The sequence below is a fragment of the Nesoenas mayeri genome (assembly GCF_963082525.1).
Source record: "Nesoenas mayeri genome assembly, chromosome: 1".
Lineage (NCBI taxonomy): Eukaryota > Metazoa > Chordata > Aves > Columbiformes > Columbidae > Nesoenas > Nesoenas mayeri.
The window spans coordinates 96,837,270-96,851,997 of record NC_137541.1 but is presented as its reverse complement, the minus strand read 5'-3'; the positions used below and the strand labels follow the sequence as shown (position 1 = coordinate 96,851,997).

The 14,728-nt window shown below is 36.5% G+C and overlaps 1 protein-coding gene across 1 annotated transcript in view; it reads left to right on the top strand.

Annotated features, from left to right (window-relative positions):
* The window catches only part of PPP2R3B (protein phosphatase 2 regulatory subunit B''beta), a gene marked incomplete at both ends in the record, with an annotated part of 51,084 nt that overhangs the window by 29,952 nt on the left and 6,404 nt on the right, over positions 1–14,728 (top strand). Inside the window, 9 exons of the mRNA XM_080348905.1 lie at positions 744–929; positions 3,158–3,261; positions 3,823–3,925; positions 4,673–4,747; positions 8,190–8,276; positions 8,698–8,854; positions 10,733–10,781; positions 12,090–12,179; positions 12,881–13,056. Coding sequence (XP_080205031.1) covers positions 744–929; positions 3,158–3,261; positions 3,823–3,925; positions 4,673–4,747; positions 8,190–8,276; positions 8,698–8,854; positions 10,733–10,781; positions 12,090–12,179; positions 12,881–13,056 — 1,027 coding nt within the window. The remainder of the gene's footprint in view (positions 1–743; positions 930–3,157; positions 3,262–3,822; positions 3,926–4,672; positions 4,748–8,189; positions 8,277–8,697; positions 8,855–10,732; positions 10,782–12,089; positions 12,180–12,880; positions 13,057–14,728) is intronic.

Genomic DNA, 14,728 nt, shown 5'->3' with positions numbered 1-14,728 from the left:
ATGTGTTTCTCTCCCTTACTAGCCTTTCTTTTGGAAACTAAGTACAAGGTAAATTCTTTACTGAAGCTAAATGTATTTAAATAAATAACTTCTCTTGTTACTGGTCATCTATTTGTCTTAATGGTAGGGTATATAATGAATTCTTTATAAACACCTTTCTGAACACTCATGCTATAATTGTGTATAATTTACAAAAAAAAATCCCTCTGCAGGAATCATTTACTAACTTTATAAAGTCAAGCATTTTTTAGGATTCTAAAAAAAAAAATCTTCACTCTAACTAGATTAAACAGGTTGGTTTTTTTGTAACAAAGTTGACATGCTTATTTCAAAAGTTTGAAGTTGTGAAACTAGAAATATTTTAAAAGCAAATTTTTTGTGACCTGTCTGTTAAGCTAGAAGTTGAAGCTTTTTCTTCTGAAACTGATAGTATAACCTGAGTTATTTCAGATGTCTCCAAGAAGCTGTCGAGTGTATTAATCTCAACTTGATATGTTGAAGCCTGAAGTTGTTTTTATTAATTTTTTAACATCCTAGAAATCTTTCTAAATGACAGGGTTTGGAAATACTCATGAATTTTTCCGCTGTGCTCTCATTCTTAAATAGCTTATTCAGCTTGTCATCAGAAATCTTTTTGAAGGTGTGTTGTAACAGATAATACCAAGAGATTCAAGTCATCCTCAGATGACTGTTATATGTGAATTCATTGTACCTGACTGTCAAATATGTATTTATCTATTTAGGTTCAGACAAAGAAGGAAGAAACTTTGCCACCATCACTTAGTCAAAACATTCCAACTTTCTATTTTCCTCGAGGATGTCCTAAGGAAAAAGTGAATATAGATGCTGTGATTGCCAAAATTGAGAGAACATTCTCTGAGTTTCCAAATGAGAGGGCAACGTTAGAAGACATGGGGAAGGTTGCAAAGGTGAGAACTTGCTGGCTCTCTTTTAGTACTGTTCACCTAAGGAAAGGAAACATGAGTTCCATGTGCTTTTTCTTGCATTGTGTGTTTTCATCTCCTACAAAGTAGAAATTCAACGTTGTTGATAGCACAGTTGTGTGGAAATCTTTGCATTAATTATGTCTCAAGTATCCCTACATACTGCTTACAAAAAGAAACAAACTTTACAACAAAACTTGAACTATTTTTTTTGTTGCATAAACAACCAAATACTGAAGGGCACATTCTGTGTTCTGTATTGACCAACAGACTTAAGGCAAAAGCATTGTTAATACGCATTTTGATTTCAAGTATCCACTGTTTTTTCTTGTTCAGCATTGTCACGAGCATCCGTTGTAAAGATGTCGAAAGACAGAATGGCTTGGTAACTTGAGATTATAGCCCTGTCTTTACTACTGAAGAGATAATTTAGATTTATGGCAGAGAATACTGAGCTTAGAAAGTGGGAAATATTTTTTAATTTCTGTGTGAAAGACAATAAGCTAGTTAAATTTTCTGGTTTGTTACATTGAATCAACACGTTAAATACTACTGCAAGTCATGGTCTTGGTAATGCGTCTCAGGTTCTCATCCCTGTTTCTCTCACTTCGTGTTTAAACTCCAGGGTCTAGAAAATAGAAACAAAGACTTTTCACAAGAGCAGGACTGGGGATTCAGAAACTCCTTGTTTGCCTCAGCAGAAGCATTTAACTGCAAAGCTGAATGATAGGATTCCTGCCTTCCACAGCTCCTTTCTATGTACAAGTGAGGAGAGGTAGAAGAGATCCTTCCCTTTCAGCAAGAAAGGTGGAAGGGTCCAGTCCCCTACGATTCAGGGATGAAAGGCAGCCTCCTAAAGCACAGGGAAAATCCTCAAAGTCTGAGAACAGTATTCATAAAACTCAAATTTTTTAAAAAATTTTTAAAGTACTGGTTAAAGTATGGCATGAGAAGTAACTGGCCTTTGGCTCCATGTGACTTTATACACCCTGCTGTATTCACAAACTTATTTGAGATCCACATGAGATTCTCAGCGATGACAGCATGAGTGACTACACTAAGTCATAGTTTTAGGTGAGAATCATAGAATGTCCTGAGTTGGAAGGGACCCACAATGATCATCAAGTCCAACTCCTGTCCCTCCACGTGACAACCCCACACTTCACACCATGTGTCTGAGGGCCTTGTCCAGTCTCTTCTTGAACACTGTCAGGCTTGGGGCCGTGACACCTCCCTGGGGAGCCTGTTCCAGTGCTCCACCACCCTCTGGGGGAAGAGCCTTTTCCTCATGTCCAACCTGAACCTCCCCTGGCACATCTTCCTGCCATCCCCTCGGGTTCTGTCACTGGTCACCACAGAGAAGAGCTCAGCGCCTGCCCCTCCTCCTCTGCTTGTGAGGAAGCTGTAGCCCCATGAGGTCTCCCCTCAGTTGCCTGTTCTCCAGGCTGAACAAACCAAGTGACTTTAGCCACTCCTCATATGGCTTCCCCTCCAAACCCTTCACCAACTTTGTTGCCCTCTTCTGGACATTCTCCAGTAGCTTAATAGCCTTTTTATACTGTGGCACCCAACTGTGACCCAGAAGGCTGTGAAGTTGGTGAAGAGGTAGGTACTTACCTCTTATGACTGAGAAAACTTGGAGTAGACACAGAAACAGCCTTGTAGATCTATGGGAGCATTGAAGTTGTGAAGGTGTAACTTTTGGGATCCTGAAGCAAGGTCCTGCTGCTCAGGGCAGGCTGACCTACCACTTAAAATTGAGTAGAAGATGTGCATGCATATGCAAGGATGTAGACAAGTTGAGCCATCCTCTGAGCCAGACAAATACAAACTTGTTCCAGTTCAGAAGTTGTGTAACTGTTTGTGTTGTCTTGAGCTCAGCTTGAAGATATCCAGCCCTTTAGCAGAGCTTATTAGTGCAGACTGTTCAGCTGCTTGGAGCATGGACAGAGCAGACATGTGACTGCATTCATCTGTTAGCAGCGCCGCAAGTTGCCCTGTGTTTTGCTTTCCACTTTTGGATTTCAGCTTAAAGCAGTTGCTTAAAATTCTTTTGGAAAGTGCAGCTGGTCTCAGAGACAGTTTAAAAAAATCTGTGCCTTGATGTTTTCTTCTTAATGCTTGGAAAACGTAATTTTTGGAAGATTTATAAATGAGGGAGTAACCCTAAGAGAAGCAATCAATGAATGACTTGATGTATAATTTAATTCTAGGCTTGTGAATGCCCGCTTTACTGGAAAGGTCCTTTGTTTTATTGTGCCGGAGGTGAACGAACAGGATATGTGTCAGTTCATAAATTTGTTGCAATGTGGCGGAAGTAAGTAGATTACTTTTTTAGAAGTACTGCATTTTTTTAATTGAAATGTAATATTTTAAGCTCTGAATGAGATCTAATCTGTAAAGGGGAATAAAACATTTTCCTGTAATCAGCTATTGACAGCAAACTTGTACCTGAGAAAATGGAAGTAAATCATCACTTTAACATAAACAAACAAATCTTTATTTACAGTGTTCATAGATTTGTAAAGTGTTTGGTAAATGACTGGCCATTTATGGGAAAAGTGGAAACCATGGCCGTAACATTTAGATGCCAGTTCTGGACAAATTGCTTTTTCTTCTTTCTAGTTCTCCTTATAGTTCTAACTGAAAAATGTCCTTTCATGTAATCAATAACATGGAGTACCCACCTCCTTTAATATAAATGTATGATACAGTACTGCTTTGGTAAGTTCACTTGGATTGTACTTTGACATTTGTAATTAGCTCTTGAATTAAATGTTGTGGTTGCAGTTTCATAGGCCTTGCTCTGAGATGCCCATACAAGGTAGCTTGAGCAATTTTCTGTGTAGAGTATTAAATGGAAATATTTACATTTCAGAATACTTCAGACCTGCTATGACGATGCTGCAAAGTTTGTTCATCTTCTAATGAACCCTGGATGCAACTACTTGGTGCAAGAAGACTTCATTCCTTTTTTACAAGTAAATTGCAACTAAAACTAGTTCTGGAAACACAACAGAATTATGAGCTGGCAGAGTCCTGGTTTTTGAGTTTGGGCTGTTCTCGTTTGGTTGTTTTGGGTTGTTTTGGGTTTTTTGTTTTTGTTTTAGCTAAACATACTTTTTCATGGTATTTATTAAAGTTTATTGATAGTATTTAGTGTTAACTCACTTTGTATGGTCCACTGAGATGCTAGTGAGTGACTTATTTTACAGTTAATCATTTTTTATAAAGTGAGACCTTTATAAGAGCTATAGTAAGATGCAAGTATTTGAAATTGCTTGCAGGAATAGTACATGTATCAGAGAATTCTTATGGTTTAGAAAAGCAGGGCATCTTTAAGTCAAAGATGCCCTTTGGCAGGCAAAGTGGCATATGAATTCCAGGCCTAATACAGTTTCTCTTAAAGAGCGACAAACACCACCTTTGCTAATGAATGAACAAAACCTACTTTTCCTGAATCATAGTCAGCCACAGAATTACAAGCTGCAGTGGTCAACAGTGTTCAAAATAATCTTCCCATCTAAAATACAGGAAAGCTTTTGTTTATCTGGCTTCTTTAAAAGATTATTTTTAAAAAGTCAGCAGTTTTATTTGCATGAAGCATGTTCCAAATGTAATTATCATTAATGATTGTGGTAGTTAATTTGAACTGTTTTGGTTAAGGAAGCAGAATTGCTAGTCACTATTGAATACTGTTTGGGATATTGTTATTCCTTTTCTTGTAGGATGTGGTGAATAGTCATCCTGGCCTGTCATTTTTAAAAGAAGCAGCTGAATTTCATTCTCGGTACATTACCACAGTAAGTGATTTTTTTTATTTGGAAAACCTACTTTTTATTAAGTAAGCAGGAAAAACAATTATTAAGATTAGTCAATATGTATAAACATCTTTATCCATTGAGAAAAGGTGTATGTTCTGTCAGTCTTCATTTCTTCGTAACTAGAAATCTTGTGAAGAAAGACTCAATTTCTTAAGCATTTTTTCTTAACATCTATAAGAAATTGCTGAACTTAATACTAATAACAAAAGCACTGAATTGTAATAATGTAGGATAAGTTAATGAACAGTAAATGAAGAACAGACTGTTATCTTAAACACTTGATTGTGGCTATAGACTGCACTGATTAGAATCTTGACCTTACTCTTGGTTTTATGAAATGGAATTTTGAATGAAAGGTCTATGTTAAGGTGATTATGTTCATTATTAAGTAAAATAATGGTAATATTGAAGCTGCTTGCCACTTTACTCTCTTGGGATTTTTCTTTCTAAGCAGATTTTAGACATGAAAACTTCCATTTCTCTCTTCCCAGGGTTATGTGACTAAAGTATTTGTTCTGTGCCCAAGGGAAAAATCAGTGACATTAAATTTTCTCATCTGTAGACTAGACAGCTGATTCCACTGAAGTCTCAGAAGATTAAAATTCTTCAAAATGACACTCAGTTCACTTTGTGCATGTGAAAAATACCTTAATGAATATTCTCTGACAAAAAACATGCAGAGTTCATCATCTTTTATCCAGTTTATACTTTGACCCAGACCAAAACTTTGACAGATTTTTGAAAGCGTTTGGTTTTGGTTCCTCGTATCCTTCTTGTAGAAACTGCCAGCCTATCAAGTATGTCCAACTGCATTAGGTTTTGCTTCTTGTTATAATGATTACATGAGCTCCCAGAACTTCCTTGTCAGATGTCACTGATGGAAATGTTCTGCCTCTGAGTAGTTTTGTTCTTTAATGGATTCTGGGTTGTCTCAAAGCCTGCTCTGCTTAAAATTGTCCTGAAGGACCATGTGAGGGAAAATGTCCTGCCATTTGTAGTTCCTTTTCTTTGGAGGAAGGACTAGGCCTGAGTCTAGCAATATTGAATAAATTAGTGCTGGTGGTACTTAGCTAGCAGAATTGAGTATGGTCTTCAACAGAAATCTGTGTTAAATCAAAAATCCCCAAAGTAAACTAGTATTGTTGTGAATATAGCAAGAATATTTGGAATACTACTCCATAGATCAAGAAACAGGACTATCCGCCCTGTCTTGTCCTGTTTTAGGATGGAGTAACCATTTCTCAATACAGCCTTCTAAAATTCTGTTCTGCAAGTTATTAGTAATAATTACAGATGTTTCTTCTGTAAGATGAAGTAAGGCATTTCATACCTTTGTTCAAAGTAGCTTTACTGCATGAAGCTTCATCTGAAGGATTTTGTCAGCATTGCATTTGAAGATGTAATGTCTGTTCATGCTAACTTTCAGTTAAGAGTTAAATGATCTGGTTTTCTGCTGTATTTGTTTGTATATACATACATGTATACCTGAGTGTGCATATATATGTCACACACTTCTCTTTAGTGAAGAAGGTGTCTTGTAAGTGTTGTTCAACCACGGAAGCAGTCAGTTGTCTGCTGGCATATGGTTTGATTGGTTGGTCAGTCTAGTGTTCAAGATAAAGCTGAAATATATGAAAGTTCAACATATGTTCAGGATAAAGCTGAAATATATTAAAATGCTTTCCCAGACAAGTGAGATATTGCATTTAATTTGCAAGTATGTTGTGTACTTATCTGAACTATGAATTATTAAAATTGTAATCTCTGTATTGCACCAGTTCCTCTCCCTTCAGACAAACCACTGTGCAGCATAGTAAAGAAAGCAGTTCTCTGACAATTTGCTTATATTCTGCTTCAATTCACTTTAGAAAACAGGGGGTTTTTTAAGTCTGTTCCCAGTTGTCTTCAGCAAACATTCAATTTGGGTTTTATTTTTAGACCAGTTAAATGTGTAACAGATGAGATAATGACATGCAGATGGATTAAGTTGCAAAGCTAAGGCAAAGCCTTTTTAGAAAAAATTGCTTTGTAGTGTAAGCCAAAAATGGGCCTTTCCTAAACTCACAATTAGATTTGAGCTAATTAAGTTTCAGAAGTAGGCTAGTCTATTCTCTTTTCTGGATTTACTGAACCAGCTGTTCTTATTCAAAGAAAGAGCTGCAGAGCTTGCTGTGTGCTACAGTTTAAGCTTTATTTTAAAACTTTGTTACTCGTCTATTTGTAATTTAGAAATGATTGGTTTATTTAAACTATTGACTTACTGCAATTAAAGTCTGAAGTGATTAAAAAATAATAAAATCTTTCTTTACTTTGGAGGAGGTTTTATTGGGGGGAAAAGGATTCCTAAAGAGGTGGGTTTTTTTGGCTAGTAACTAATGTGTTGTGAATGAAATGGTACACATGCAATATTTGGTCTTGCTAATTAGCAGGTATAATCTATCTTCAGTTAAGCAGTTACAGTTTGTAATACGTTTACATTTTCTTGTCTGTTTTTGTTAGTGGTGAATGACTGACTTGAAATGCGTATCTGATTAACTTATATCAAACTAATTAAGGTGCATACTGAATTCAGTTAAGAAACAGAAAAAGACGTATTTAAAAGTCTTATGTTTGTAAACTAAAGCTAAGCAAATTATGCTGAATGGGTGAGTTTATCAAAATAATGCACGTGTCAAACTGATTTAAACAAAGGTGTTGGATGCCTAACTGGATGGATTTGTTTCTAATTCTGATATTAGTCAAGGCACAAGAACTAATTGTCTTTCTTGCATAGATTTTTTTTTTTTTTTAATGTCCTTCAGTTAGAAAATATTTATGTACTACTTTTAATACTATTAACAGTTTGGGGTTTTTTTCCAAGTAATTTTAAATAAAATAAAATTAAATGGAGAAAAGCATATTCCCTCTGCAGCTGCAGGAAATATTTATGTCAAATGTTGACTTAAGAAGTGGCAACATTCCCCTGTCCTCTGATCCTTAAACAGTCCCAATCTATTTCTGTAACTTCATTTATGAAGTAAAATATTCTTATAGTAAATATAGGTCTTTAACTCTGAAGTAATGAGATATATCAAGAAGTTTATTAGATGATAACCTGTAGGTCTCAAAGACTGGGAGACAGTGAAATTGCCAATAGACATATTCTGAATTGCATACAAGTATTCTGCAGCTTTACTGTGTGAGATATGAGTACTGCAAAATTGAAATAAGACTTATCAAGATGAGTTTAGATAAATATTTAGAAATGACCTGGTAATATGACATATAAGAGAAGCATCAACTTGCTAAGTAACAAGAATGGACATAAGGGGAAGATGGAGTTCTGTAATGCAGCTGAGCTAAGACTTTTTTTTGACAAATGTTTGGGAGGGTATTTAGTTAGCATACCTAAGATCACCTTTCCATTTTCTATTTCTTGCAGGTTATACAGAGAATATTTTATACAGTAAATAGGTCCTGGTCTGGGAAAATAACTTGTAACGAGCTCAGGAAAAGCAACTTTTTGCAGGTACGTAATGTCTAAAATTTCGCAAGACAGATGTTTCTACAAGTTTAGAAACCACGTTAACTAAATGCTTAAGTGAGTAACATAAGTAGCATTTCTTCCTTTTCCAAAAACTAATGAAGGCTCAGTTGCATTAGTTCTCATACACTAGAATAGGTTTTAAATGTCATCTTCTATCTGAAGCTGTATAAATGCATAGGTGATTAGCAGAAGTCTGGCTGATCTCATTCTTTTGTGGACACATTCAGTTTCTACTTGGTGTGTTCAGTCCTTGCCGTCACGCTGCATGGTGTGCACTATCTCTGCAAGATAAAAATTGTTCTTCTGAAATAGTATTAGATATAACTTTGTTATGAGAACTCAGATCATTCAACAAATGTCTTGCGAATTCTTTAATGTGTTCTGTTTATCCTTCTGGTAATAGAATGTGGCATTATTGGAAGAGGAAGCTGATATTAACCAGCTGACAGATTACTTCTCATATGAGCACTTTTATGTTATCTATTGCAAATTTTGGGAGCTGGATACAGACCATGACCTCTATATTGACCGGAAGGATTTAGCTCGACATAATGATCATGGTATGACAAATAAAGCACCTTTGTTTATGTGTATTAAATGTCCTGTAAACTTTCAGCTGAGGAAGTGGTTGACTGCCAAGGCCAGTGTTCACAAGTCTCTTGGCATAGCTAATCCTGCTGACTAATGAAATACAGGACAAGTCATCTGTGATGCTGCTTTGTGTCTAGCAATAGCAAATTTGCTGAAAATTATGAATTTTGAATTCTGATCATTTAAGTCTCGGTATATGATAACCTCCACTTCGCAGTTTTGGGTTGTTATCTTGGAAAAAATCCATTTTACTGATACTATTCAAGTGGTGTGGTTTTTATGGCAAAGTATGGAAACAGTAGAAAAGGCAAACATACGTGAAGGTACTTTGCTTATTATATTTTAAAGTTTTGCTAATTCAGCTGCAGTACATTTTATTTTAATACTGTTTAGCAGCTTTATGTTTTCTGCTTTCACAATATACAGTCACTGTGATTCTGTAGTCTTGCGCACTTGTACCTATTTTAAATATTCTTGTAGCATGTATGGATCTGTTGAGATTTTTTTCAACGTTTTTTGTCCATTGTCATCTTAAAAGTCCCTTCAGGACTGGAAAGCTTACTTAAGCAGAAAGAGATTTTGGAATATTATCCCACATTAGAAAGAATAAAGACAATTCTGATTGATTGCTTCTGAAAACTTGCTCACTGAAGTCTGACAACGCTTTAGGAAACTGAGGAGGGAAAGCTTCTTTCGCTTGAGAGATTGGTCTGCTTAGTACATTCTGGAAAGGAAACAGAACTGATACCATGCCACTTCCAATATAGTTTTGCATCCTTTAAACTGTGGAATATTGGTTAAAGCTTAACAGCTGCTGCTTAATGAGAACTAGACTACATGAGAGCATAAAATGGATATGAAAAACCATCTTTAGTCTTAAACTTCTATTGTTTGCATGTCAAAATGGGATAATCAGGTTTCATAAGTCCCTTCCTTTTGTACTGTCACTGGTCTAAAATTAGGCTGCATCAAACACTTAGTATACTAAGAAAAATATTAATGTATGTAGCTACTGTTCAGAAGGTTGAACAACTTCAGCATTTCAAAAGTAGATAAAAAGCAGCAGCACATATGCCTGAAACAAATTTACTATCCTGCAATTCTGGGCATAAGTATTAAGCAGGGACTGGTGTCCTTACTAGAATAATATAGTGAAAGCTTCACCATGAGTGTATAAAACAGATGAATTGTTTGAATGGTTAACCACCTGCTTTAATTATCAGTATTTCTACAATGCTGAAAAAATATTACAGAGCTAGAATAATGCACAGTAATTTTTCTGTGAGAATAGTATCATGTGCTGCTTTGAATATGGTCCACAAATTCTTCAGGATAAATTGAATATCCTTTACAGAGGTAGTGCTCAGTTAAGACATGTCTCTGAAATCCCTGAAATGGTTTCAAAATTAGAAGCCTGGATCAGAACTATGTCAGAAATAGACCCATGTCAGAATGAGTTAGGTATGCTCATTATGTATTAACATGCCAATTCTATTTTGGCTCTTTGTCAAAACCAAGGTCATATAAACTCTAATGGCACTTGAAAACATGATTTACTTGTCAAAGAACTGGTAAATGCTGTCTTACTAATTGGTCAATTTCATGACTTTTATTGTGCTACTATTTCTGCATCAAACCTGAATTCAAAGTTAGTTGTTGTTTCTAGCTTTGCTTTGGAGACTGCATTAAGTGATCTCCAAGAGACCTCAAAGGGATTAATGAGTGCTACACTTGATCTTTCTCACAGATGTGTATATATTAGAGGTTTCCAGTAAACTCGGCAACTGACAATACAAAGCAAAAATAACTTGTATATAATTGACGCTGTTTTAAAACTTTTTCCACAGCGATATCAAATAGGATGATAGAGAGGATCTTCTCAGGAGCAGTAACAAGGTACTTATTTTATATGCTAATCTAAATCCAATTTAATATTTATGTATTTGCTTCTTAAATGAAGTGTGACGTTCCCAGAAAAAAAACGCCTTCCTCTTGAAATGGAACAGTGAATTTCCAGATTTAGTATTGTGGTTTCAACTCTAGTAGTACTGGAGTGCCCTTGGAACCTTGGCTTAGTGCAAGTTATTTAGTCTTCCTTCTTTACCTGACTGAAAACTCACCATAGGATATTCTGTGGTTTTGCAGGGATGGGAATGAAGAAGGGAAGAAATGTTGGCATTGTCATTTTTCCATCCCACAAACCTGCTAAATTTTCCAAGGGAACTGGGCTTTTCAGTACTTCTGATAGAATCAACGCTTATTGTATCAACAACAATTTTTACAATATCTCCAGTTGAGTTTAGTCACATTTTTGACAGTCATTCTTCATTGTTCCCACTTGGATTGGCTTATTCTTGTGTAGTTATGGCATTTAACTCATACTTGGAACATTTTGCTAGCACAATTTCTGCAGCTAGGAAGTGACTGATAAACAGAAATAACAGAACAAAAGCTGAAATTAGTGAAATGAGGCTTGACTCCTTTATGCAGGTTTTTTGGGCAAGACAAAACATACATCTTATGTTGCTGAACATCTTGAGAATAAAACGGCAAAAAAAGGGATTTGAGGAATGAAAATTAATATGTCTAGGAACCGCCTACTTGACTTTTTACTAGAAAGGTTGACCATATATCTTCAGAAAGTATTTGGATGACGTGTCCTGTGGTGTAAGGGTAGAAACAGACAACTATGTTCTTGCCACAAACACTTCCTGCATGTTTTTATTTCATTTTTATCTTCGTATTTCCATTCTAACACTTTTAGCTAGTAGAGTTCTGTACAGCTTTAAGTTCTCATCACTTTCACCTGAATAGAAATTGTAAAAAGCATGTCTGCTTGTATATATATATTTTTATATATGTATATATACTTTTTTTTATTAATTTTTTTTTTAATGAATTGACGTGTTGTTTCTGTTAACAATTAAGTGTTGGTATTGCTGCCTGGGAAGGAAAGCTGTGAGTTCTTCTGGACAGAGTGCTGCCTTCCAGCTGCTGCTTTCTTCTTTAAATACCCATTGCAGTAGGAACAGAACAGAGTGCACGAGCTCCTTGTCCAGAATAATCAGAGTTGTCTGTAATAAGTCACTTGAGGAAACACTGCATCCTTTAGGATGCAGCAAGGAAAATAATGTTTAACTTTGGTTAGTAAAAGCTGGGTGTTTTAAAATAAATTTTCTGTCTTTTCTCCTGTTGACGTTCAAGGGGTAGGAAAGCACAAAAAGATGGAAAAATTAGCTATGCTGATTTTGTCTGGTTTTTGATATCTGAAGAGGACAAGAAGACACCAACTAGGTAAGAATGAATTTGTGTTTTAGCAGGTTTTCCAGTCTTTAAATGGCAACCACTGATGTTCAGCAGGAACTGTACTGGAAGAAGCTAAATGATAAAAACATGAGTGGAAAGCTGGCCCAGTTCATAGCATCATTCTTACTTATCAGTGTCTCCTGTTGTTGCTGTTGTGAAAGTCTGTTTTAATGACTTCTAAAGGCTAATTAACTGTTACTGTTCCATATGCTGTGTGTGGCCTCCTTAGAGACAGGGTCATAGATGAAGGAAGTTGCAGCTGTTCCGTGATGCCAGTGACTTTGGGAAACCAGGCAGCCAGCATTACCTGTAGGATATTGATAAGAAACCTGTTGAGTGACATGTCACTGGCTTGTTCTGTATTAAAACTGAACTTGCGTTTTTATGCATGATTCGATTTTTCATTGGCTCCCTTGAGTTTTTATGTAAAGCCACATGTTTTAGTTGCCTCCTCCCTCACCCACCCATGGCTAACAAGTGTGTTTTCAAATGCAGTATCATATGGCACAGCAAATACCTGAAACTCCTACCACAGTAGGTGGTGTTTAATGACTTCCTATGGCATAATGGAATGTAGTCTTAACTCTAGTTTTGCATCTGTAAGTAACGTACCCTATAAAACAGACAATATAAATTCTTAAAATTCTGTTTGTGTAAACAGTTCTTTACTATTAATTACTGAATTTCAGCATTGAATACTGGTTTCGCTGCATGGATCTTGATGGAGATGGTGCTTTGTCTATGTATGAATTGGAGTATTTTTATGAAGAACAGTGCCAAAAATTAGATAACATGGCCATAGAACCTTTGCCATTTGAAGACTGTTTGTGCCAGATGCTGGATCTCGTGAAGCCACAATATGAAGGTAATAAAATCAGTTTCCATCTCTAACTCCTGTTTCTCTGGCTTAGGAGATAGTGCACCCTTAAGAGCGCTCAGTTGGTCACACAAAGAATATGGCTTTGTGTTGTCTTTTCTCTGAAGTCTGTTAGAGCTTGTTAATCGAATGGTCTTCCAACAGCAGGCAGGTGTTCATTTTCATACTAAAATGTAGTATGCTACTTTCAAATTCCATGCAGGCTTTTATTTTGGGCTTGTAGCCATGTTTAGCCTTAAAGGAAATCTTGTCGCTGTCTGGCTGAGGTGATGCTCTCAAAAAAAGCTCATGGCTGTTCTGTTCACTTGCCTCCTACCTGTTCCAGCACTCATTTAATTGAGATTTCTTCAGAGAGAACAGTTTCTAAACAATGTTTTTCTCTGTAGATCAGTAATGACTTATTTGAGGTTAGAAGCCTAAACTGCCCCTAGGAAATTCCTGTCAAAGGGCATAAAGATAACCAAAACCAATTTAGTACTCAGTTATTTTCTACATTAATTTGAACCTTCAACAACCTGCATTCTACCTTCCTGCATTTGACATATACGATCTTTAGCTGATTAAACTTCACTTTATATTTTACACCTGAAAAAAACCTCATTGAGTGAGTGTGATGCTCACTTCATAGTTGCTCTTCTGTGCTGCTTAATACTAAAAATATTTTTGTATGCTTTGGTAAACATATTACTGTGGTGTCAAGAGGGATATCTTGCATGTTCATGGCCTCCACCTCTGTGCTGTTTCTGATACTTGTCTCGTGAGTTGGTAAAAGCCATGATGGATTAGTCTTCAGGGATTTGTTGAGCTCAACTGAGGTCAGCAGGTATCTAAACTTAATATCTCAACACTTGACCACAGTTAGCACTAATAACCCTTATTATAGTTGTTCTTTTCAACGTGAATTTCAGAGTGTAAAAGGACTTGGCATACAGTCTGGTTGCTATGATTGTGCAGGCTCCGCATTGCAGTAATTTTAGAACTTGCCTATTTGCCTTGCAGTGTTTAATAGGAGCAGCAATCTCTATCATGTATTGCAATTTTTATGGTAAAAAAAAATAAAATTGTTGACCATCTTATTTCATGCTTTTGTTTAGCAAGTGTAATGTTGTGCTAGTGTTTCACATTTAGACATTTCTAGATGAAGCACTGAGTTTTTCTAACTTGAATTTGAATTTCATTCTCTTTTTTTGGTCCTTGAGGGATGGATAGTGGTAGTCATCTACAGGAGTGTTAGCTGTCTAAGCTCCCGCTGCAATAAATGGAAACTGGAGAGCAAGTCAATGAACCAAATATAGGTGTCTGACTTAAATGGGGAGCTTATATAACTGGGATTCAAATCAGTTCCTCGGTTGTGGAGAGCTGCTGCCACTTGAGATGGCCCAACACATCAGACATCTGTGTGGGCCTGACAGATACGCCACAGGTGCCGTGAGGGATTTGTGTCGCTCTGGGGCACCAGCTGTAGGGCGAGAGGGACACACTGAAGCACTTCAGATGGTGACAGACACAAGCTTGGTGGCCGTTTCCAAATGGGATCCTCCTTCTGCTTCCCTCTGGTGTCCTTGAATTACACTTTGTTAGAGGCTGGACAGTAGGCTGAGGAAATACTGTTCTAAGGCTGCTTTTATTGAGCTCTTCCATGACATCTGCAGCTAGGCCC